General features: G+C 38.0%; 1 protein-coding gene across 10 annotated transcripts in view; it reads right to left on the bottom strand.

Annotated features, from left to right (window-relative positions):
• Positions 1–25,663, bottom strand: part of LOC114647909 (ryanodine receptor 1-like) — a 387,179-nt gene that overhangs the window by 84,421 nt on the left and 277,095 nt on the right. For 7 of the 10 annotated variants that reach the window (XM_051932424.1, XM_051932426.1, XM_051932430.1 and 4 more), the window contains 4 exons: positions 15,353–15,429; positions 14,996–15,069; positions 13,211–13,228; positions 3,598–3,678 (listed from right to left, as the gene is read on the bottom strand). In XM_051932424.1, the coding sequence (XP_051788384.1) occupies positions 3,598–3,678; positions 13,211–13,228; positions 14,996–15,069; positions 15,353–15,429 (250 nt within the window). The remainder of the gene's footprint in view (positions 1–3,597; positions 3,679–13,210; positions 13,229–14,995; positions 15,070–15,352; positions 15,430–25,663) is intronic. The other 3 variants (XM_051932441.1, XM_051932459.1, XM_051932444.1) reach the window with 1 other exon arrangement.

Genomic DNA, 25,663 nt, shown 5'->3' with positions numbered 1-25,663 from the left:
CGTCTGTAGTTAATGCCAAGGGGGGCAATAAGTAATTTAGGAGTGGAGAGTTTTTCATATGTATCATCAAACTGTTTTAGATAAAAACATAATGTCAAACTGTTTGAAGTAGTTGGCAAAGTATTTGTTTTTAGTGATTTTAACCTATTTTTCTATATCTGTTTTTATGTTTTATTGAATGCAGCTGAAAAACCTTTTTTTGTGTAAAAATGACTAAAAAAACTTCAACCTTGAATCACCCTACTCCTTGTGGTGGGTGGGTGCTGAAATCATCATATATGATAGGGCAGTAGGTAGGATATGACACTGTGCAATTGTGTGGTATGCTTGAGCTCTGTGAAGATATATACATCATTGTAGAAAGTGGTAGGAAGGCACTACCCCATAAGTAGAACTCCTAGCCCTATATAGTAAGCTGCAGCTAAACCAGTTCACTGTCAGTTGTGCAATGGTAATTGTGCTTTACAACACCAAGGATGCCACAGTTGTAAACTGCAAATCCACCTCCGTAGGAACCTTGGCTACACCAGAACAAATGAAAACTGGGTATTAAGGCATCTGGATTAGGAATTTTCACACTCAGGAAGGTCTCCCCAAAGCTGATGATGTTGTAATCAACAAGTACTCCATGCAGCATCTCAAAGTTCAGTTGAAGGCTACAAACTGTTTACTGATAGCAGACATATAAAAGAATGGTGGGTGCAAGTAGTGGTTTAAATAAAATGCAGCAATGCCATCTCACTTCTGCCCTCAAGAATGATGGCCTGCAAGATAGGAAGCATTTCCAGAGATGGAGCACAGACTGTATTACTGGTTGATGTATTTTTCCAGACTACGCCTACATACTGCTAGGATGTGCAGTCTCTTGTGCATTGCCATCGTTACGCATGTAGGGAACATAGGAAAACTGATGTGGCCAGGGTTGTTCTTGAAGTATGCTTGTTCATATCTGCTTGTCTTACAGAGATCAGCACTTATAGATTTATATATAGTTTGACCGTCATTTGTTAATTTTTGCTTGTTTAACTATATTATTATATTATATTAATTTATAGTTATCAAAAACTAACAAGCACCTCTATTGGCTACAGGTTCTCAAAGAATGAACAGACACTAATAGTAGGTTGTTACAGAGATCTTAAAAAAAAAGTTTTTACATTCTAAGGTTCATAGCAGAGTGTCACCAAGGCATACTGAACCTGTTACGTAAAACTGGGGCCCTGGAACTAAATTCTTAGGGTAAACTTGGTCATGGGGAAACTACAAGTAGCTTGGCAATAGTCCATCCCTATTCTTCCTCATCAGTGAGTGGGACAATAGAGTTCTAATTGGAAATTAGCATGGATTTGGACTGTGTAGCTAAGGGTGCCTGTCACTTTAGCTAAAGGACACAGGGTGGGAAGGGAAAAAGATGCTGACAAAAAGAAGTCAGTTCAGGGTTGTTATTGTGCTTAGCAGATGGTTGTTGTCTAACATTGGGAGAAAAGTTGGGGCAAAGAAACTATAGCAGTGACAAACAGTGAATGGACAGACATTTAGAATACAACAAATGGCCGGGGTGAGGTGAGGCAGAGGTGTTTTTTACTGGCCATCTGATGTAGGAAAATCGGTGAGCTATCTCATCTGCTAGGTGGGGACCAGTCCTTTACTTAAGCCAAAATGGATAGCTAAGGCTTTTGTTTTTTTATTTGCTTGCACTTTATAAAAATATCTTGCCTGTATCTTCTTTATTTTTTAGACATTATTACACACATTACTCTTTTAGCCACTTTATTTCAGTTCAAGGCCACCTCTAAGAACTGCTCTTGATATATTTAGGAACTGTTAAAAATAAACATTTTGTGAAATTATAAATAGTATGTATTTATTAACTAAATAACTGAAATACAGAAAATGTTTCTCTCATAGAATCTTTGCTTTTAATGCACATTTTTCTGAACTGTGGTCTGGACATCTTTAAAGATATGTTTTGGATGTCTGTGTAGGTACACCTAATGCATTACTTAATTGAAGAGGTTAACATTTTGTTTAAAAGCAGAGTGATTTGAAGAGTTGCTCCAAAATATTAATACAACATACTAAACAATACAACTGATTGTATTTTATAGAGTGTAAAATGAAAGTGGACAGGAATAAAAATATGTAAAAGAAATATCTACATTATGAGTAATTCTGATTATATTATCTGCATTGGCATATAATACAAATGGTGCCTAATGATGTCATCATGTCTGCCTGTATGTCCATCCATGTGAAACAAGTTATCTCCCGGTAAATGTACTCTACTTAACTGCACTCTGCCCTACTAACAAGTGTACAGAAATCAGATTCTATTATCACTGTTATTATTTTCATATGTCTCACTGTTACAATATATATAATAAAGAAAAATGTGTTATCTCTGTCTGTGATGAAGCAAATAAACAAAACATATTCCAGCTTTCAGAACATTTAACTAAGTCCCCAATCGCACCACACATTATGCCATATGTACATTTTTTATCTTGTTATAGTCTGAAAATTTATTTCAGAAATGACTGTGATGCATAATTACTACCACCACAGCTCTCCATTTAAATGGTAACAGAATATGAGTAATACATACTGTAAAAGATGTTAATCAATAAAAAAGAATAATTATTTAATTTTCTAAACTTGTTCATTCTAATAATGTGTTGTGGGTAGCCACAATCTATTCCAGCAACACTGGGTGAAAGGCAGGGACCAAACCTGTCTATGGAAAAGCACAATGACTCACCCAGGCATACTCACCAGTGAAGGAACTGTTAAGTCACCAACAAACCTAATTTGGACATCTACAAGATATGGGAGAAAAATGCCACATCCAAAGAACCCAGTCAGAAAGTCATGTCCAAAAAGATAAATACTGTGGCGGGCCGCCGGGTTCCCTGCCCGGCCGGGATGCCCCTTCTGCTTATGTTCTGGGGGAGCAGCCATTGACTTCTCAGTACCTCCCCCGGGACACTTGGTGGCAGCCTCCCTGGTTTAACGATGATACTTCAGTTTCATTGGAGATGGAGTTCTCTCCAACCGTGTGGGGACCTGGGATGGCCACCAGGGGGCATGGCAGAGATCATTAAGCCCAGCAGGTCTAATCACCAGCCCCACCTGGGAGTGTGATTGGGAACAGGTGAGCAAGCACCAGGAGCACTTCTGGGATGGCCATAAAAGGAGCCAGCAACCACCACTCAGGGCCGGAATTGGGAGGAAGAGGACGAGGTTGCCTGGAAGGAGTGTTGGTGGTGACAGAGGAATAGTGTGGTCTGTGACAAAAAGTGTTTTGGGGACTGTGTTGGGCCTGTGGGACACGGGGAAGGCGTGCCCCACGGCTGAAGAAAAATAAAACATTTCTGTTCCTTTGACACATGCCTCTGTGTAAGTCTGTGCCGGGTCGGGTGCTATACAGCCCAATACCACAATACTTTATTTAAAAGGAGTACAAATGTAACTCTAAACTTGCTGTTAATTTGATTAAATTATAGAATTACAGAAAATTATAAATTGGACAATTACAAAGCATGACAGGGTGTTAACCTGTAAATACAGAAACTTAAAGATTAGAATTACACAACTTACCATTATTATGACCTTCACAAAGCAGTTGCAGAAAGCGGAAAAGGTCACAGGTGAATTCATCATCTGCCATTACTTTTTCTCCTGATAGAGAGGGAATGATTGTATTATTATATAGGCTGGGGAAAATATATACAGTATATATTATGAGGTAAGCTGCTTGGAGCAGAAACATACACATTAAAAAATTACCAAAAAAACGGAAAGACCCCATCGCTCACTGTCCTGTTAGTGTGTTAGAAAGAAACAACATCAAAACTACAGATTTTTACCCCTTGAGTTGGAAGTCAAATTTGAACAGCACTTGCTTTAGACTACTGAAGGTCAAGAGCTAGACTATTCTTGGTTCATTAGCTGGACAATGTTGAGTAATTCTTTTTTGAGTATTACGAAATTTGTCGAGAGAAATTAGAGGATCAGAGGGAAGTTTAATGCAATCTCAAAACTTTAGATTGCCTTGTATGGACAACAAAAACAGAAGACGACACTAGGTTCTACTTCTGTCTTTAAGAACAGGAAGACGAGGCTACAGTGGGCACATGGTCACCAAACAAGACAACTGAAGATTGTAAAAGTAGACCTGGGCTGAAGAATCACAATTTCAGCTTTAACGTGTTAACTGCAGGGTCAGAATTTGGCATATGTAATATGAATTCATGGATCCATCCTCTGCCGGCAAGCTAATGGTGGTAGTTTAGTGTGTGTGTGTATTGGGGAAGGTTTGTTCTTGGCACACATCTCAATCTCTTAACACCAAGCGAGTGTCACTTAAATCCTGCAAACCTAAACATTGTTATGAACTGTCAGGCACATGTCAATATTGCTTTGGTAATATTTGTTTATTGTTAGGAATGTGTTAACATTTATTTATATTTTTTCTGATATTTCGCTAGCACATGTCTTCATCATTTTATGGGTTTGTTTTTCTTAGGACCACACATTTTGGAGATTTGGGTTGTTAGGAAACTGCATGCTGCTAGGCATATAATGCACGACCTGCATGATCTGTGACATTATCAGGGTCACACTGTAAAAGATGGCCATTGTAACATAAGCACTGACCGGACTTTGTGAATATAAAGGCAAGATTCATCATGAGACTTGTGGTTGATTAAAAATAAAGTCAGGTTTAGTCTCTAGTTTTGATTTTGCTCTGTATTTCTCCTGTGAAGGACAGCCGGGTCCCATGCCCGGCAGGGACACCCCTACTGCACCTGTTCTGGGGGAGCTACCATGGACAGCTCAATACCTCCCCCGGGACACTTGGTGGCAGCCTCCCTGGCGGACGATGATTCCCCAACCTGGCGCATGGCTCCATGGGACATGGAGTCCTCCACAGCCTGGTTGGGGGCTCGGATGGCCGCAAGGGGGAGCTGCATGGACTTTGCAGCCTGGCTGGTCAATTCCTCAGCCCCACCCAGAAATGCAATTAGGCCCAGGTGATCAAACACCTGGAATGCTTCCGGGTGGGGTATAAAAAAAGCCAGCCACCACCACTCAAGAGGGCCAGAGTTGGGAGGAAGGAGATGAAGCTTGCGGAGGAGTGGTGGGAGAGAAGAGTGTGTTATTGTGTGGTGTAGAAAGAGGTGCTTTTGGGACTGTGTATTGCCTGTGGGTCACGGGGAAGACGTGCACCCACGGGTGAAGAAGAAAATAAAGCCCTTGTGTTTTATACGTGCCTCTGTGTCATTCTGTGCCGGGTCGGGTGCTATATAGCGCCTTTCTACACTACTTTGAGTTTAGTGTAATGCCATGAGCCTTGCTGATTGATTTGGACGTTAGTTGTAACTGGTAGTATGGTACCATTTTGGAACAGCAAGAATCATTGGAGTATCAACTCAGTAATCACTATTTAATTGATGCAAAAGAAAACAAAAAGGGTGCACGGTGGCATAACAAAAAGGACACCAATACTGGGCTCTCTGCACCATTTAGTTCTTATGGTTCTCGCTTGGGAGGTCATTCGGCCTTGACTCAATGTCACAAATGAGATGCAACCTTCCTGGGCCGTCCCTTTTTATGGTGTCCCAACTCAAAGGGATGAGGCATGCTCAGGGCATCACTGTCTAGGTTGAGAGCTCTCAATGGGTGTCTTCACGGGGCTGAGTGGGAAAAAGAAGATATTGTTAGTGACAGTGCTCCCTCTCTCCGAAAAGTGGTATTGATTATCTCAGTGGAGGGCGGAACAGGATCCCCAGTTGCACATGCATGACATAGTATACTAGCATGCACTACAACCTGATTACCCTACTGAAAGTCCCAAAAGAGAATTCAGTCTCTGCCACTCTGAGTTAACCTGTCCGAGAATCCTGCAAGGAATGTTTGCGTTGGTCGTGTCATTGATCACATATAGCCTTTTACTGCTACAGTCTAACATTTTTCATTTGGGTACTTTTCTTCATGTAAAGATCTTTCAAGCTCATTCCACTAATATGATAGTGACATCAATTTAATCCAATGTGCAATGGAGGTTTGCAGCCTGACAATAGAGCCAAAAATCTGCAAGAAGTTTGTGATGTTATTTAGGAATGTTTCTAGTACCTTTTTAAATTCATATCTTGAAGATCTCTGGCTGTTCATAGGGAAAATTTGGGTCCTATTTAATACAATAAAGGTGTACTTAAAAAAGTAGCCACTGAATGTAAATGAAATTTGTGTGCATGTACATAAACTCATTTTAATTAAAAAAAAAAACAAACTTTTAAACACTACATATTATAAATAATGGAAGTACAGCTAAATGCTAAAAAAAACAATGAAAAGTGTTAAAAGCCACTTAAATATAGCCACTCTGAGAAGCTGTCACAATGAACTTAGTTGATCATAATCAATTTCCCTTTTTAAAACAGTCATTCCATCACACAATCTGAATCAAATAAAAAATGAGTTACTATGAAAATGTAACAATCTACCCAGCCATTGTGAGGCAGAATATGAGCAAGAGCAACTCTACTTGCGTTAGGTTAATTTAACACAGTGTTGTAATCAAAAAATCAGCAGGCTGCAAATCTTTTTATGTGGCGATATAAATTTTTTAATGCAATAAATAAAACAAATACAATGGCTAATTGAATAGTGATGTAGTAGTTGAGAGAGAGAGACACACACACTATGCTAAAAACCATTCATGGGCAGGGACTCATTAAAAAAAATAAAAATGCCTTTTCTTTATTCAGATTGTGGTGCAGATAAATACAAACAGGAATGCTTTCTGAAGGAGCAGTAATGGCAGAAGCCACAAAAAAGATCCAAATGATGCATTTCACCTACAATCCATTTCACTTACTTGACTTGTAACACAGTTGACCTGCAAAATAATTAAGTACATCCAGTCTCCAGTCCATGATGTTCTCATTTAGTCTTTCTTTCTACCTCTCTTTGGCATACCATATTTCAAATTAGAAGTTGACCTTTGCTGCTAATGTTTTGTTAAAATACAAATCTTGATACTATGGAAGGAGGCAAAAGCCTTTGCTTTTAATAAATGAACAGATACAGTATGATAGCTATTATAAGATCAGAGACATAATAAAACTGATCATGGCACAAAAGAAAAAATATTATAATGCAGTGTTTGTTAGTATAGCACTCAACTGACATGCAGTCACTGTTGGGGGGTCCAAGCAGAGTCTATCTGGAACAATATCATTCTGCTCACAGTATCAGCTTCTGTTTTGACCGTTTGTGGTTGTGTTTAGAGTGGACTTGAAATTTCAGCAGCCCTAAGCTGGGACAAGATGGTTTTATTTAAAGGCTTAAATGAGAGATCTGAGTGCATATAACATGCTTACAGTGGTTCTGAGAGTGTTTTTGTTGGCTTATAAAGCATTGTATTTGTACAATACAGTATGTGGAAATTTGCCACATAGAAATGGAAGGAAACCAGTGTCCAAGGAAAAGCTTATAATAGATCCAGTAAAAAGAAACTGAATAAGACTCCCATGTATTTAGTCCAAAATGGCCAAAACCTAACTGAATTTTATGAGAATTTTTACAGTGGAGAATTAGCTTTTAGGGTATAATTTTATAAAAGTATTTTTATTCTGTTGTTAATTTCCATTCTTTTTCTTTCTACTATTTCAATTGGTTTTACCTGTATTTTATTTTTTTTAGTCTTATAGGACTTAGTTAAAACTTATTGGCCAATATATAAGATGTGTCAATAGAGCTGATAAGTGGGAACAAGTATGATAAAACACCCAGACATATTGGGTCTTTTCCTTGTTCTGGAGAATTCCCTGTACAACCTTGCCTGTATATTGTTTGTCATAATAAAACATGTTGAATACAAATTAAGTGGCACAATGATTAAACCCTATAATGCATTAGTTGGACCGGATTCTGGTCAATGCACAAAAACAAAAACTTAAGCCGTGTAACAAGTTGGACTAAACAGTATGCCAAAAAGGGAAACAAGCAGATAGAGAAAAGTCTATCACAGTATGCACCCAGACAGAATTACCCTTTACCAGTCAGGATGCCATATAGGTAGCTGCTTGACTAGGTTCAAGATCTAAAGGTCTTGTATTCCCCCTCAGCACTAGAGGGTGGCAGAACTTTCCTGTTACTTTATTTGACGTTTCTGCAGAGGCGTCTGTGAGAATAATTATGACTTGGAAGTGCTTCCTGGCAGGACGAACTGGCACTAGAAGTACTCCATGGAATATCTTTAAAAGGGTCACTAACTGCTCAGTCAGATAAGCTTGGAGGGAGGCAAACATGGAGGAACGGGAGGCCAGTGTTTGTGGAAATAGGTTAGGAGGGAGGTAGGAAGGAGAGTTTACTGTATTCTTCCAAATAACGTTAGAGAAATACGGTGGCACTGTTACAACATCCTAAACAAATTAAAGTTATTTTATTTATCACATACAAATTATACATACAATACAATATGTAGTGAAAAGTTTAGTTGCTTAACTTCAATGACTGTGCCTTTAAGAGAATAAAAAAGGGCAATAACAATAATACATGACTTTATAAAATTCAAAAATCATTAATAGAATTATAAATATGTGATAAATAATGACTAACTAAAAAAATTAGTAACTAAAATAACTTAATGTAAGAGAGTCAACAATAGGGCATCATGTATTTCCAGATACTTTCCTTATTCAAGATGCAGATGGACTGTGGGAAGAAGTTGCTCCTCAGTCTCTCTGAATGTAAGCAGTGGCAGTATTTACCTCAAGCAGTACAAGAAAGAGGACATTTTTGGGGTGGCTAGTGTCACACTTGAAAATATTTGCTTTATCTGCTGTTTCTTTCAGTCAGTTTTATGACTGACTTCATCCAATTTTGAGTCGCAGTAGCACTGTAGCATTAGAACCAGCCTTGGCTGGAGCATCCATCTATCATAAGGTATACTGAGGCAAATATCAACACTTACTTTACTACATACAGGACCAATTCAGAGTTGCCAATAAATGTAAAACATAACTATTATACTAATTTATGGGATCTGGCTGGGCTTTACAAACCCAGGTCTTTAGAGAAGAGGAATAACAGTTCTAATTACTACACTACCATGGTTCTCTAAAATACAAATAAACTAAGTGAAAGCAAATTCAGTGTAACAGTAACAAAGTGTTAAGGGCATTCTGAACAAACTAAATAGTGATGCCTAATGAACAAAACTATCGCCTCCTAACTTTAAGCTTTCTTATTTTAATTCTGCTTAAATACAGGTGGCAGACTTATGTCTGTCAGATCATGGGCTGACTGGCTTTTCAAATGTGTTGTATATAGCATTGGCACATTTATAGAAGTAGAAAACCTCTTATTGTTGGTTTGTCTTCGATCTTATGTTTGTAAGAATTGATTTATTTGTATGGAATGTTTTGTGATTTCAATAAAATCAATAAAATAAAAAAAAGAAAGAAAACCTCTTATTGACTGAGTTTGTGTTTTCATTTTTTTTTTAATTTTATTGATTTTATTGTAATCATTCCATACAAATAGATCAATTTTTACAAAAAATAGGATTGAAAACAAATCAACCCCCACCCATCAGAAAGAGAGCATGGCCAGCAGAATAAAACTTAAATCTAGTAAAAATAAGTTAATTGATGAGTTTAATAAGCGGATAAAGATAAATGGAGAAGAAAAAAGAAAGAAGAGAATCTGCTTCCTCAGTGCTTTAAGAGCTTAATCTAAAATGTTATTGATTAGATCCTGCCAGGGTTTGAAAAAGTTCTGCACAGATCCTCTAAGTGAGAATTTGATTTTTTCCAATTTCAAATAATATATAACATCAGTTACCCACTGACTTAAAAGAGGAGAGTTAGGATTCTTCCAGTTGAGCAAAATAAGTCTGCGTGCCGATAGTGAAGTGAAGGCAATCACAGTTTGTTTGTCCTTCTCCACTTTAAGCCCCTTTGTGAGCCCACCAAACACAGCTGTTAGTGGATTAGGAGGGATTGTGACACCAAGGCTGTCTGAAAGGCATTTAAAGATTTTGGTCCAGAATGATGTTAATTTGGTGCAGGCCCAAAACATGTGACCCAGTGAGGCTGGAACTTGATTGAAGCGTTCGCAAGTTGGATCTTTCCCTGGAAACATTTTGGACAATGTTAGACGAGACAGATGTGCTTGATATATAATTTTGAGGTGAATAATTGTATGTGGGTGACACAGTGGTGCAGTGGTAGCGCTGCTACCTCGTAGTTAGGAGACCCGGGTTCGCTTCCCGGGTCCTCTCTGCATTCTCCCTGTGTCTGCGTGGGTTTCCTCTGGGTGCTCCGGTTTCCTCCCACAGTCCAAAGGCATGCAGGTTAGGTGCATTGGTAATCCTAAATTGTGCTTGGTGTGTGTGTGTGTGTGTGTTTGTGCCCTGCAGTGGGCTGGCACCCTGCCCGGAGTTTGTTTCCTGCCTTGCACCCTGTGTTGGCTGGGATAGGCTCCAACAGACCCCCGTGACCCTGTAGTTAAGCTTATAGCTGGATGGATAATTGTATGCTTTGTGCATATGGAGCTCGAGTGAATTCTCTGCATTGCTACCTTCCACTCCTTTTCTGATATGTTGAGTGAGAAATCCTTTTCCCACTGTCCTCTTGGATCTTTGAAAGTGAGGGACTGTAAAATAATTTTAGATATTGTGGAAATGCTGTCTGAGTCCTTGAAACTGAGCAATATTTTTTCCAGCATAGAGGAAGGTGGGAGATGGGGAAAATCAGGCGGGTTCTGTTTAACAAAGTTTCTAATTTGAAGGTAGTGAAAGAAACGTGTTGATGGAAAGTAAAATTTGGAATGTAATTGTTTGTAGGATGCAAAGACGTTATCTATGTAAAGATCTCTAAGTGATTTAATCCCAAATGTTTTCCAGATATTAACAACTGCGTATGTTTGCGATGGTTGAAAAAGGTGGTTCTTGTGGAGAGGTGCCACAGATAGAAGATTCTCCATCTTAAACATTGATTCCATATTCTGAGTGAGTGAAGCACAATTGGGTTATTAGTATATTGGTGATGACTTGCATTTATTGAGCACAAAGCAGGGAATATAAAGAAGTACTGCAGGATTTGATTTCTATTGCGGACCAAGCCTGTGTATGTTCATCTATTTGTGTCCAGGTTTTTATAGCTTTTATGTTTGCTGCCCAGTAATAAAACTGAAAGTTAGGTAGAGCCATGCTACCATCTACCTTAGGTCTTGTAGGGTCGCTCTTCGGATACGTGAATGTTTTGAGTTCCAAATAAATGAGGTTATGATTGAATCTAATTGCTTAAAAAATAATTTATTGATGTATATTGGAATGTTTTGAAATAAAAAGAGAAGCTTAGGAAGGATATTCATTTTAACAATGTTAATTCTTCCATTCTTTTCATTTTTTTTTCTTTGAATCATGTAACAATGTTAAAGTTTGAGATATGAAAATATAATAGGAAAGAAGAACACAGTTAATATGAATCCACATGAGGAATAAGAGTATATCATAACTATAAAGTGCAGACTAATACTGTGCAGCAAGTTGCTTCAGTGGCCAACATAAGAAGTAATTGGATACAGAGGTGCATTGATCAGGGACTCATCCTGGTAGCAAGTCCACTTAATTAGGAGGCAAATACCTGTCACAAATTTAACCTGCACAGCTGACTTTAATATTAGGAGGCTAACTTACAAATAAATAAATTGCATTTATACTTTTCTTTAAAAGGATATTCAAACATTTTATACTATTACTACTGTATACAAAGTGTTCAAACATGAAAATAATGATGTGAAACCTATTAAGTTTTGGGCAGCCATGGATCCTCAGTTTCTTGCAGGACACACAAAACATTTTAGAAGAGAAACTGACACCTTTAACTCTAAAAAAGATATGGTACCAATTAGAGCCCGAGTCTGGGCCACAACCCAACATATAGTATTTCTTGAACTTTTCTATATCAAAGTAACAGCAAGGCACAAAAATCACAGCAGAGTCACATGCAACACAGACCTCTGTAACCCCCAGCTGTGGCAGCCTGGCATTAGCAGTATGAGAACTCTAGTAACGAAGTGGGCAGCACATACAGTCTCTCTGACAGTGCAAATAGCTTTAAGCTACTATAGCTGGTAATGTGCCCTAATGGCCAGTCCATTGAATTACAATGTAGAAGCTGGCTGGATCAACCCCATTTTGCATTCAGATTTACCATAAGTAAGGTGCCTTATACGATAATGTTCCACTTATAAAAATGACATGCAAAATAATTGTGCTATTGTTCAATTCTTATTACGGAACAAATCAAAAATTTCTCAAAATTAAAGTTAAGGTCAATGCATCTTTGGGGATGTTGGTTTCATAAAGTCATTAAAGCAGGAAGGATAGAAATAGAAAATAAAAAGCTGAATATATTTATACAAAAAAGTTTATGGTCTTTATTTAAGCATGAGGAGCCACCATTCATGGTCTCCACCATACTAGGTATAAGATATCTTTCTTCACCTTTCTTCTTATGACAATGTAACTATAAATTATGGGGGAGTGAAGAATGCCCACGAGCCTTTTTGGGATAAATTATGGCTTCCTTATCTACTAGTGTTCACTGTGATCTCTAGAAGGCAGGAGCTGGTGGTGGCAAACAAATTAAACTTAATACATTATGGTATGGGTTAAACGTTAAAATTATACAAAGTTATTGTCTGTCTGTATACCTACATTGTTATCGGCATTGTTATCACTCTTTAATTTAATATTGTTCTTTATCAGTATGCTGCTGCTGGAGTATGTGAATTTTTCCTTGGGATTAATAAAGTATCTATCTATCTATCTATCTATCTATCTATCTATCTATCTATCTATCTATCTATCTATCTATCTATCTATCTATCTATCTATCTATCTATCTATCTATCTATCTATCTATCTATCTATCTATCTATTGATTCATGGTTTTCCTGCAAGGGGTTAAATGCTTAGCTTCTGAAATGTGTAACATATACAATTTATCTTATTTTCCATTTGTATATAGGAGACATGGAAGAACTACATTTCTGTTAAGAATGCCAACTAAATTAAATGCCCTGTCTTTAAAGTAGTTACTTAATGCCAATCAGCCAGTCAGTTTGGGGATTACAGCAGATTTGATGATTGAAATGGTGGGCACACTGCAACAGAAAAAGAAGGGTGATTTACCACGCTCACGCTGGATGACTGCAAACCAATGAGGGAAGGAGGAAGGCGGGTAGGAAACAGGGAAGAGAAAATGAGGTGAGTAACCAGAACAACCCATTACAGCTAGCTGTAGGAAACTATGGACATTATAACAGAAAAATGATCATTATTAAAACATATCTATAGTTCAGTGTGATTAATCATTGCATTGGGGAACATAACGTTGAGTATTTATTATTATTATTACTAATGGTGACCTCATTGCAGGTCATTACACCTTTCATAACTGCCAAAATAAGAAATCCAATCCTGAATGCAGCCTTATTGGCAAATGTCTACTCTGAAAAATCTGGGATACTTGTTCTAGACATTTCAAGCTAGCCTGCCTCCATTTATTTCTTTCCAGTGTGTTTCACGGTCTAATACTGGTTCTACTTATTGTAGGCTGTATCTGATCGCAAAGAAAATTACTTTAATATGATGCGTGTATGTAATTTCCAGGAAACCCTTGACCCCAGTAGTAACAAAGTGACACTTTCCAGTAAAGACACTTCAGAGGAGATACAAAGTGCACCTTGTAAATGTGTTGATCTCTAAACATTGTGTCAATGGGTTTGTGAGGATCTTTGAATGAAGTTGTGACAAATGAGTAAATCATTTTCTAACTTTTTATCATAAATTTAAATATACAAAAGGCTTCCTGGTTTTATTTAATTAAAATAAACAATGAAACAGTTCTGGGTTGTACTATGTTTCTCTGGCTAGGATACTGCTTGCTTGTGCTCAGTATTCTCTCTATTTTCTCATATAAGTAAGAGGTGATATATAAAGACTTATTGTTTATATACTGAACATATTTAGATTTATGCCTAGACTAAAGGATCTAACATAAAATTATTTGGTTTTCTACATTGTGTGGAAAAACAATTTCCCAGTTCATTCAGGTTTGGACTGAATGTTGCCTGCCTTCTAATTAGGAACAGGTGTAATGTACTGCTATATTAATAAAATAGCAGAAGGCACCCCTTATAACTCGACCTTGGGAAGCACTCTTGGGATGCTGAGGAGATAGACAACCAAAAATTCAGAAGGCCATACAATGAAAACACCATGTATACTGTTTTGATTGTACTCAACCTTCTGAACTAATGTGATAATAAAATAAGTGGTTTTCAAAATGAACCTGAATAACCTTCTCAAAACATGAAGGTGTTCTCTTAAGCTCATTTTTAAGTTCTACATTTGTTTTTTCTTCAGAATGTATTGATCCCAAAAGCACTGAACCACAAGGACTGTATATTGGTTTCATTAGACAGTATCGTTATTAACACTCTCTATAATTAAGGCAGCATGTAAAACTACATCCACTATCCACTAGTGACGTTAAGAGAATTACTAGTTTACAGGTGAGTTGGTGTTTCAGAGAGGCAGCAGACAATTAGAGTTGGGATTTTATGGATGACCACGTCACCTGTATAGAACATGGATGACACCTGGTCTATTTGGTTAATTGCAGTGCTGCCACAAATTTGGCCAGCTAGTGGGCCAATAGTACCTCTGTGTCACAACTACTGCAAGAAGTCAGGGAGTCTCCAAAAACTAAAAGAGCTGTGGCAGGTCTCTGTCATTTCCATTAATAAACCTGGATATGTTGCAACTTTAAGGGACTGATCTTGGAGAAAATGTGGTAAATGAAGGGTAGAAATCCTGAAAAACAGACTTCTTGTATGAGTAACCTGACATCTTAACTTGTGTTCATTGTTATGGAAGATTGAGGTTCAAAGCTGCTGCAAAAGCCTGACTCACTTGTGCCCTCCTCTGTTACCATCCCGAGTCCTTCAGCTTTGTTTTGTCTCTCAAAGGCATTCAAATCAAGCACACTGAAATGGGAAAAAGAGAAAAAAGATAGATGCACTTTGTAAGAAATTCTGCTTTATACCTTATTTAACAAACAGAACCTCAGCATTAACTTATGAAGTGTCCATTCTTTCTACCATATTATGAAATAAGTACTTAGTAATCAACATTTGCCAGAAATAAGCCAAGTTTACTATAGTTTCACCTTACCCGCTATTTAATACAGGATTTAAAAAGAGCTAACTAAATAAATTAACAGGGGCAGGAAACCTGCTGTATGGCTAAAGATTTGGTTAGATCCCATACCTGCAAGTCTGCATTAGCAACTGGACACTCTGGAAAAAGCCCACCTCCTTCTTTTCTTTTAGGTAGTCTAGCATCCTCTTGAAAATAAATAACATATAAAGTTAATTTTTCAATACAGAATTAAGAAAAAAATCTTCTTCAACTATTATTCATTAACAGACCATATTTTTGTACTAGTAGCTTTATTTATTTTTACAAATGAACTGGTGCAGAGCTACAAGTACCTTGGGGTTCACATAATTGACAAACTGTACTTGTCTGACATCACAGTGGTGCTGTAGAAGAAGGACCAGAGAAGACTGTACTTCCTAAAGAGACTCAGTTCTTTTGATATATGCAGCAAGCTGCTGGAAATGCTCTTCCACGCCACAGTTCTTCACTGTTGTCTCCTGGGGAAGCAATTTGAGCTCACAAGATGCACAATGCCAGAACAACCTTATTAGGAAAGCCTCCTCCACCACAGGGATAACCCTAGACACATTGGAAGCTGTTTTGGAAAAGAGGATGGTGGCAAAACTGGATGCCATTGTGAAACATCCCCTCCAACCCCTCCAGGGGGCACTTTCTTGGAGTACTTAGCCACAGGCTCAAACCACCATGATGTGCTAAGAAGCTGCTCTGGGGATCTTTTTTACCTACTGCTTTCAGGCAATTGAATGCTTCCTCCTAATGCCCCAGACTAAATGCTGATACTCTTCAGGTTATTTTTGCAATTTCTGTACAATATACAGTACTGTGCAAAAGTTTTAGGAAGGTGTGAAAAAATGCTGTAAACAAAGAATGCTTTCAGAAATATAAATAATGATTGTTTATTGTTATCAATTTACAAAATGCAAAGTGAGCGAACAAAAGAAAAACCTAAATCAAATCAATATTTGGTGTTACTACCTTTTGCCTTCAAATCAGCATCAATTCTTATAGGTACACTTGCACAAAGTCAGGGATTTTGTAGGATTCTAGTCAAGTGTATGATCCACCAATTCTAGCAAACAGGTGCTAATGATCATCAATGTCATACGTAGGTTGAATCACAGTCATTAACTGAAACAGAAACAGCTGTGTAGGAGGCTTAAAACTGGGTGAGGAACAGCCGAACTCTGCTACCAAGGTGAGGTTGTGGAAGACAGTTTCATGTCATGGCAAGATTGAGCACAGCAACAAGACACAAGGTAGTTCTACTGCATCAGCAAGGTCTCTCCCAGACAAATATTTCAAAGCAGACTTGGGTTTCAAGATGTGCTGTTCAAGCTGTCTTGAAGAAGCACAACGAAACGGGCAACGTTGAGGATCGTAGACGCAGTGGTTGGCCAAGGGAACTTAGTGCAGCAGATGAAAGACACATCAAGCTTATTACCCTTCGAAATCAAAAGATGTCCAGCAGTGCCATCAGCTCAGAACTGGCAGAAACCAGTGGGACCCAGGTACACCCATCTACTGTCCGGAGAAGTCTGGCCAGAAGTGGTCTTCATGGAAGAGTTGCAGCCAAAATGCCATACCTTCTACGTGGAAACAAGGTCAAGCGACTCAAGTATGCACGAAAACATAGGAACTGGGGTGCAGAAAAATGGCAGCAGGTGCTCTGGACTGATGAGTCAAATTTTGAAATATTTGGCTGTAGCAGAAGGCAGTTTGTCTGTCGAAGGGCTGGAGAGCGGTACACTAATGAGTGTTTGCAGGCAACAGTGAAGCATAGCGGAGGTTCCTTGAACGTTTGCAGCTGCATTTCTGCAAATGGAGTTGGAGATTTGGTCAGGATTAATGGTGTTCTCAATGCTGAGAAATACAAGCAGATACTTATCCATCATGGAATACCATCAGGGAGGCGTATGATTGGCCCCAAATTTATTCTGCAGCAGGACAACGACCCCAAACATACAGCCAAAGTCATTAAGAACTATCTTCAGTGTAAAGAAGAACAAGAAATCCTGGAAATGATGGTATGGCCCCCACAGAGCCCTGATCTCAACATCATCTTTTGTGTCTGGGATTACATGAAGAGACAGAAGGATGTGAGGAAGCCTATATCCACAGATGATCTGTGGTTAGTTCTCCAAGATGTTTAGAACAACCTACCAGCCGAGTTCCTCCAAAAACTATGTGTAAGTGTACCTAGAAGAATTGATGCTGTTTTGAAGGCAAAGGGTGGTCACACCAAATATTGATTTGATTTAGATTTCTCTTTTGTTCATTCAGTGCATTTTGTTGATTGATGAAAATAAATGATTAACACTTCCATTTCTGAAAGCATTGTTTGTTTACAGCATTATTTCACACCTGCCTAAAACTTTTGCACAGTACTGTACATTATTTATTTATTAATCAATCGCTGTATGCATCTAAATATCTCCTTGGGAACAATAGAGTTTATCTAATCTAATCTACTGTAAGTTACATAAACATAACATCATTAACTGGCAAAGAGAAAAGAAGGTGATTTCAATCTAGTTTTGAAAATGGTAAGCAGCATGGACCACCTCTGATCACATAGGCATAAACCACCATGTGAACATTTGCATTTGGTGTAAAGATGTTGTCTAGTAAAAACAAAATGCATAAGTTTCATAAATGAAGACAAGAAACTGGGACAAAATTAATACATTGTTATACAGGAACAGGTCACTGCATGCCATAAGATAAGACTACACAACATAAGCTAGAAAACACCAGTAAAACTTAACAAAATGCAAGAGAACAACAAGCAAATTGTTGAGAGGCTGGAAATAATAGCTTGAAGGAACAATCTTCAACAAGACCATGTCTAATTTTGCTCAAATGGATGATCTTTAAGTCATCTACCACAAAACAAAAGATGTCATATTATATTTAGATAAGAAAAATTAAACTCACTTTACAGCAGTTTAAAAGTTCAACAGAATATGGTAACTATTAATGTTGCCCTCTGTTCAGCATGGTGAACCATTTCTAACTATAGTATCTTTAGTATCTATATTATATGTCTGTTGTCTAATGATCCAATCTGAACAAAAAATAGTTAGTTTATCTCATGCTGATTTGCAGACAAACATTATTTAAACAAAAGTGCTTAGTTGTTGTGCTCCTAATTATAGAACTCGAGAGAGGTAACTTTCAACATAACTTTTCTTTTACTCATTCAATAGCCATTCCTGACAACAAAACAGTGAAATATCTGAAGCCCTGTACTCTGAAACAAGTACACTTAGCTGTAGGACACAGGATGTGCTGTAATCAGATACAGCAGCAGTGGCATGACCGAGTAGTAATACTATATAAGAGAGGTACAACATTAGAAGTGTATTTACATTTACTGTATTTATTTGTTACAGTAGAAATAATATTCCATGTCACGGGTATTTGTTCTGAATACCAAATCAGTCTTAGAAGACTATATAGTCATTGTGTCCTGAGTCGGCAGGAAAACAGGTAACTAATTTTGTGAGTAAACTGGGAGAAGAGGGCAAAAGACAAAATAAGTGACCAAAGCCAAGACAAGAGACAAAAATCAAGGTCAAACAACAGGCAAGGAGTCGAAAACCAGGCGAGACAAGAAGAGTAAACACACAATAATTCAAACTGAAAATAAAGATTTTATCTGCAGATCAGATAAAGCTCAGAGCAAAAGGTGTGACCTTTTATGTCATCTGCTGATTAAGTCAAGGTCACGACCTGGAGACCACACCCCCTGGAAACATGGGATGTGACCCTAACAATACGGCACCTGTAGCTACAAAACATCAGCCTAATACATGACACACTGGAGCAGGGCATCTTCATTGCTTCGGCAGTGATTTGGTCTACCCAGGTGCCTTGGCATTCTTAATGGATCTTATTGTTAATTTCAGTTCTTTGACTGTTGGTTCCATGTCGGCTATTTTGTTTACTACCTCTGTTACAGGTAGAGGCTCTGCAGGTAATTGTTGTGATGGCTCAAGATTGCACAAATCCTGGAAGAATTCATTCCATTGATCAAGGTGCTCCGGCAGACTAAGTTTCCATCTGCTTTTTTGATATTATTGTTGGTCGATTTCGCTCATCCACTCAAATGCCTCAAGGTGATATAAAGAATTGGATATTGGTGTTTTGAGGCTGCATGCTTGAGGCTTTCGACCATGGTGTTCCAATATGTTTCTTGTGCAGCTGCCATCCTAAAGCATACTTGCCGGTTGAGTTGCAAGTACTGGGCATGGTCCACCAGCTTTGTGCATTTCTGTTGATCTACCAGATCGAGGCAACTATTGGAAATCCAAGGTTGTGTTCAGTGGCCAAGTGGTGGGCACAGTGGCTTAGAGCATTCCAGAATCACATGTGAGATCTGTTGCTCCTCCTTGTCGATATTGTCAGATGGTGCAAATTCTGCGAATCAGGTGGACAATGTGATCTGGAAGTCCTGCTTGCATCCCGAGCAGTAAGCACTGTATATCCATTTCAGCTCATCAGGTAGAGGTTGCTTCTGTTTCGCTCATTGGAGTTGGAGTTTCACCACTACATAAACTATATGATGACGTGAAGCACAATCAGCTCCACACATCACATAGACATCTTTGAGCATGCCCCTGGCAGGGGTGTGATGGGGGTGGGGGTGGTCGAGCGAAGCAAGGACAGCTGCTGTACAGGCTTTTAAATGATCGACGCGCAGCACGACAAGCAGAACACGCAGCTCAGCAGCAGCAGGAGCAGAAAGCCAGCAGCTGATCTGTCCGCATCTCATTAGCGTGTGTTCAGCCCCCTCCACTTCACAACGCTAGCAAGCAGAGACGCAAAGTGGCTGGCGCAAAGTGCGCCCCGGGTGGTGGGCAAGCAAATCGAGCAGGGGGCAAAGCCCCCTAGTGTTTTTAATATATATATATATATATCATGTTTGGAAGCCAACAATTATAGCTTTTAGGCTTCAGCAAAGATTGTAAATCTCTGTTGGGCACTTCTTTGAAAAATTGTTTAAGAAATTAAAAAATACCTTATTTTCCCTCATTTTATTCTTTAAACAAAAATCAAAATCTAAAAATTCCTTTCATTTTCATTTTTTCGTTTTTGCTTCTAAAATGAATTTTCAAATATCGAAAAGTATGCGGATCAAAGTCTTTGATGAAGTGATTAGAAAATTTAAAAATGCTCCATCTTTCAAAACAGGTAACCAAGTCTTTGAATGTACCTGAATGTTACTCCATGAATAATGTTCTTACTTGTTTCAGTTATTTGAGCTATCTAAGATAAAATGCTCCACGAGGGAATACAGTGATAGTGACATCAAAAAAGAGAACAAGAAGATATTATAGAGCAGGGGAAATAGGACACATCTGGAGATGTGCATTAGTAACATGCTGTAATAGAAGATAAACAATGGCCACAAAAAAGCTCTCTTTATGGCACATCTCCATGCCTACAGAAAAGATGCAAAACATGTGCCCACATCTATGATACAGACCGTATAGTTATACCACACTGCCGACTTGAACATCACATCAAGGGATCATTTTCCTGCAGATCATCTAATGTAGTCTACCTAATTTTCTGCATGAAATGTCCTGACACTGCACTCTATGTGGGAGAAACTGGACAAACACTCCGCCAGAGAGGCTACACATTAAACATGGCCACACAGATGTTCCTGTGGCGGCCCACTTCAACAGCCATGGACACTGTGAGAAGGACTTTAAAGTCACAGTGCTTATAGGCAACTTCAAAACACAGCAAGAGAGAAAAGAATGGGAAGTTAAACTCATGCTAAAATTTAATACTTTACAACATGGATTGAATAAAGACAAGAGTTTTATGGCCAGATATGAGGATTGTTTCCATCTCTCAGAATGACAGACAACCTGTCTACAGATCTACGTTGTTTTGAAAAAACTCATTACAAACTTCAAAAGACTTTGTTGGACAGTTATCTTATCTAGAGATCTTGACAATACATTGTTCTTTCCTCTCTTGTTAAATTAACCCTAGCCTGAATGAATCTATTAATTTTTTACATTCAAAATCTCTCATTTAAATATTTACCAATGTTGTTTCTTGTCCTAGAGTGTGTATATAAACATAGGAAACTTCAGTTTCTGTATTACATCTTGCCTGAAGAAGGGGCCTGAGTTGCCTCGAAAGCTTGCATATTGTAATCTTTTTAGTTAGCCAATAAAACGTGTCATTTTGCTTGGCTTTTCTCTTTTTGTCTGTAAAGAAAGCTGCTCAGTGTTAAGCTTTACTATATTCATTCATTTCTAAACAAACTAACTTCAATACTGAATCGCATTAAATATGCATTGTTATTATAGCAAATTAGGCTGCTGTTATTATCAAACATGACTTACACGTTATTTATGTACACTTAAGAGGCAGATTAAATGATTTGCTCAGGGTCACAAAGTACTTCTATAGCAGAAACTGAACAAGATCCCTTACAACTTACAGCACATATGTATTGCCTTAGCAGGTGCACCACTCAAATGTATGTGATTAATATGTATTTATTTATTATTCAAAAATCACTATAGGAAAGAAATAAAAAATATAAAATATCAAATATCAAGCATTTGGAGGGAGAGTATATCAAAAATATAACATACAACATACAGTTAACACTTAATAATAAGCAAAAAGAACTCCAATGCATGGGTCTTTTGGACATTGGTACTTGTGTACCTCCTTCTGGCAAACAATAGCATTACATGCATTATCAATAGCTTGCTTTTTATCTGCTTTATTGAGAACAATCTTCCTTATGTTTTTAACTTGGACAATAGGACATATTTTACATCATTAGATATATATGATCACTGCACACTTTTTTGTATTATTGCTACTTCTGACTGATTAAAGCATGTAGAACTGAAAATTTGAAAATGTCTTTGTGTTTTCTTCTTTGTTTTGTTCTTTATATGTTGAAAATTTAGTTATATTTACATTTTTATGGGTCAGTACTTAGCTTAATCACAGCTGACAGCTTTACCAGTTATTAACCCTAATTTGCAAAAGTCTAATTTTATAAATTATGATGGCTAGTTTTTTTTATTATTTGTCTTGTTTAATTGTTATATTTGTTTCAGACAAGTTTGGCAACAGTAACGGAGAAGAATTTGTAAATGTTGTCACAGGTTGGAACTATTGCAGTCCTAGGGATGTTCACTGCCTTTAAAACTGCACTCTTCTCTACAATGGCTTTCTCCAGACTCAAATCTATAATTTGCTTAGAATCACTTTGTGTTTTTTCATTATTTTGAAAATCTCAGCTATATTGTGGGACATGAAAAAAGAGTGATTAATTTCACAACTGAGTCTTTCAGCAAATTGTGTAACGTAATGAGGTAATAAATTGTATCGGAGCAAATTTAATGATGCAGTTAAATTGGGGATCACTGCTGTCCTACTCAAATAATTTACATTTTACTGTATATGACTAACACTTTTCAGTTTTATTTTATATTGTCTGCAATGCTTTATAGATCATTGAGGATAAAATTGGTATTCAATCTATTTCAAATTCTTAACCTGTAACTAGAGAATGTGAAATGAGTCTTAGAGATCATTATTAAGGTACAGTATGCATTATACACAATTAATAATATGATTAAAACATTTTATTATCAATTTGTCTAGATCTATGGTATGATAACTTATGACCCACAGATCAGAGCTGTCCATAACAAGAAAAAAACAAGAAAACCAGCAATCAATATAAAAAAAAAATGTTAAACTTGCATATAGTGAATATTGTTCTTTTACTTTATATCAAAACAATAATTTAAACCACAAAGAAAAAAAATACTTCTATAAAAGCTATTTTAAATATCCATAAGCCACAAAGTATAATAGACACAGTAGACCTGAATTCACCATTAGCATACTTTGCCCTCGCTAGCTGTTGAGATCATGTACTCCTTAGTATATTGCATGTGATATTTACAAAAGGTATTTTATATTTCTCTTTATATCTCTGAGATTTACTTTAAATTGTTTTTGCAAGCAATTGTAATTAATTGAGCTAAAAGGCCTTTGCTTTTTAATATTGACAGGCCAATTAACAACAACATAGATGACAGTTTCCTGGCCATTTTATTGACACTGTTAACTTCACTTACTCACTCAGCCCTTATCTATTCCATTAACCAAGTTTGCAATACTGAGGAAATAATTCTGGACAGCGTACAGCTCCATTGAAGGGCACATTCACACATAAGCATACTCATTCATATTGTGCCAAATTAAAATCAGTAATTCCCTAAAGTGCACATCTTTAGGATGCAGGAAGAAACCAGAGAACTTCTGGAATAATCCAAAAAACAGTTCCTGGGCTGGATTCAAACCCAAGACTCTAAATGTATAAGTCAGCAGTGCAGCCCACAAAAATTTCTAAACTCTATACTAACTTTAACCATTTTTATTTCTTTAAAAATACTGACTGTTGTTTCTAATTCAATCTAAAATGAACAGTGAAGAATATTTTAAGGACAATTCCGAAGAGTAGTCTAACTGGTTTGGGTCAAAACACTAAATCAAAGATTGGCAAACAACTGTACAAGGAAAAAACAAAATTCAAACTTGCTAAACAGATGCTTGTTGAGGCCAAAATAAAACTCCATTATTGGACCTTGTAGTTTTCTCACTAATTATCTATATATGTAATTCACTAAGCCGACAGAACAGGCAAGACAACCATGGGATACGCACAGAGCCACGCCCACTGACAACACAGAGCCACGCCCACCAACTCTAAGACCATGGGATAGGACGACAACTCACAGAGCCACGCCCGCCAACTCACAGAGCCGAGCCCACTAACAATTCACTAAGCAGCCGACCATGGCACATGCACGACAGAGCCACGCGCGCAAACAATTCAAGCGAGAGCGAAAGCATTGGCCAAGAATATTTTCATTAATCAAGAACAAAAGTCAGAGGTTCGGACCATAAACGATGCCGACTGGCAGCCAACCGGGTAACCAAAGTCTTTGGGTTCCGGGGGGAGTATGGTTGCAAAGCTGAAACTTAAAGGAATTGACGGAAGGGCACCACCAGGTGTGGAGCCTTTCGCTTAATTTGACTAAACACGGGAAACCTCACCCAGCCTGGACACGGAGAGGATTGACAGATTGATAGCTCTTTCTTGATTCTGTGGGTGGTGGTGCATGGCCGTTCTTAGTTGGTGGAGCGATTTGTCTGGTTAATTTCAAAAACAAAGAAGGACAAGTGGCTTTCAGCCACGTGAGATTGAGCATTAACAGGTCTGTGATGCCCTTGGATGTCCGGTACTGCACGCGCGCTACACTGAATGGATCAACGTGTGTCTACCCGCCGCAGAGAGGCGTGAGTAAGCCGTTGAACCCCATTTGTGATGGTAACCGGGGCTTGCAATTGTTCCCCACAAACGAGGAATTCCCAGTAAGTGCGGCTCATTCGCTCCCACTGATTACGTCCCTGCCCTTTGTACACACACCCCCCTTGCTACTACAATGGTCGGGTGACTTGGTGGATTAAATATAGAAAAGCAGCTGGAACCGCAAAGAACAATGAAAAGTCAACATGGCTCAGACATGCATGTGAACTGTACACAGACGAAAACGACTCAGGTGAAGAGTTGGGGGCGGGCACATGAGCAGGCAGTGCGTTCTAAATGATGGATTTTTTCAAATGTTCATTTCTTTCCCTGTGCTTAAAAATCATTAAACAAGCGGCGTGATTATGAGGCGTATGCTACGCCACAGGTTGGCTAGTTTACTTTATTTTTGCAAATTCTGGACACCAATTGACACGAAGCCTGTGACATATTTATCAATTGTCTCAGAGTAGAACAATGGACCTAACTGGCTCAAAATTTCAGACTGACACAATTTTGGTCTGAGAAAAAGGATTTTAGCAATTTTGCTAATTTAAGAAACTAGTCCTAGCTTCACCAGGATTTAGGAGTGTTTGTGAGCCACCCTAGCTCACTAGTTGCTGGCAGATGGTGGAGATCAGGAAGAGATCAACTTGCATATAAGGTTGACTGTTTTGGAAATGCTATACAACAATGAACTCGTAAAAAGATATTGATTTGATAGAGATGGAATAATGCTCATTACACATTTTACACACTTCTACATAAGTTAGGTTCTATGGTACTGTACGTGATTGCTCTGTCTACACAAAGAAGCCATGTGTTGTCAGCTGAAATGAAAGTGTAACATCATGCGTAAAATTCAGCTTTTGATTTATGTATGGCAAAACAAATTTTTTACCAAACTTTAAATGCCACAACAATGTGTGAGGTAATTTGTAGATTGCAAAATTTCCCACTACTCCACATAAGATAATGTTAAAGTAAGCTGCATTAATGCAAATTGGCACACACATAAAGGTCACTGA

The sequence above is a fragment of the Erpetoichthys calabaricus genome, chromosome 1 (assembly GCF_900747795.2).
Source record: "Erpetoichthys calabaricus chromosome 1, fErpCal1.3, whole genome shotgun sequence".
NCBI classification, from domain to species: Eukaryota; Metazoa; Chordata; class Cladistia; order Polypteriformes; family Polypteridae; genus Erpetoichthys; species Erpetoichthys calabaricus.
The sequence above is the reverse complement of the archived record's forward strand: the minus strand, read 5'-3'. Positions and strand labels throughout refer to the sequence as shown.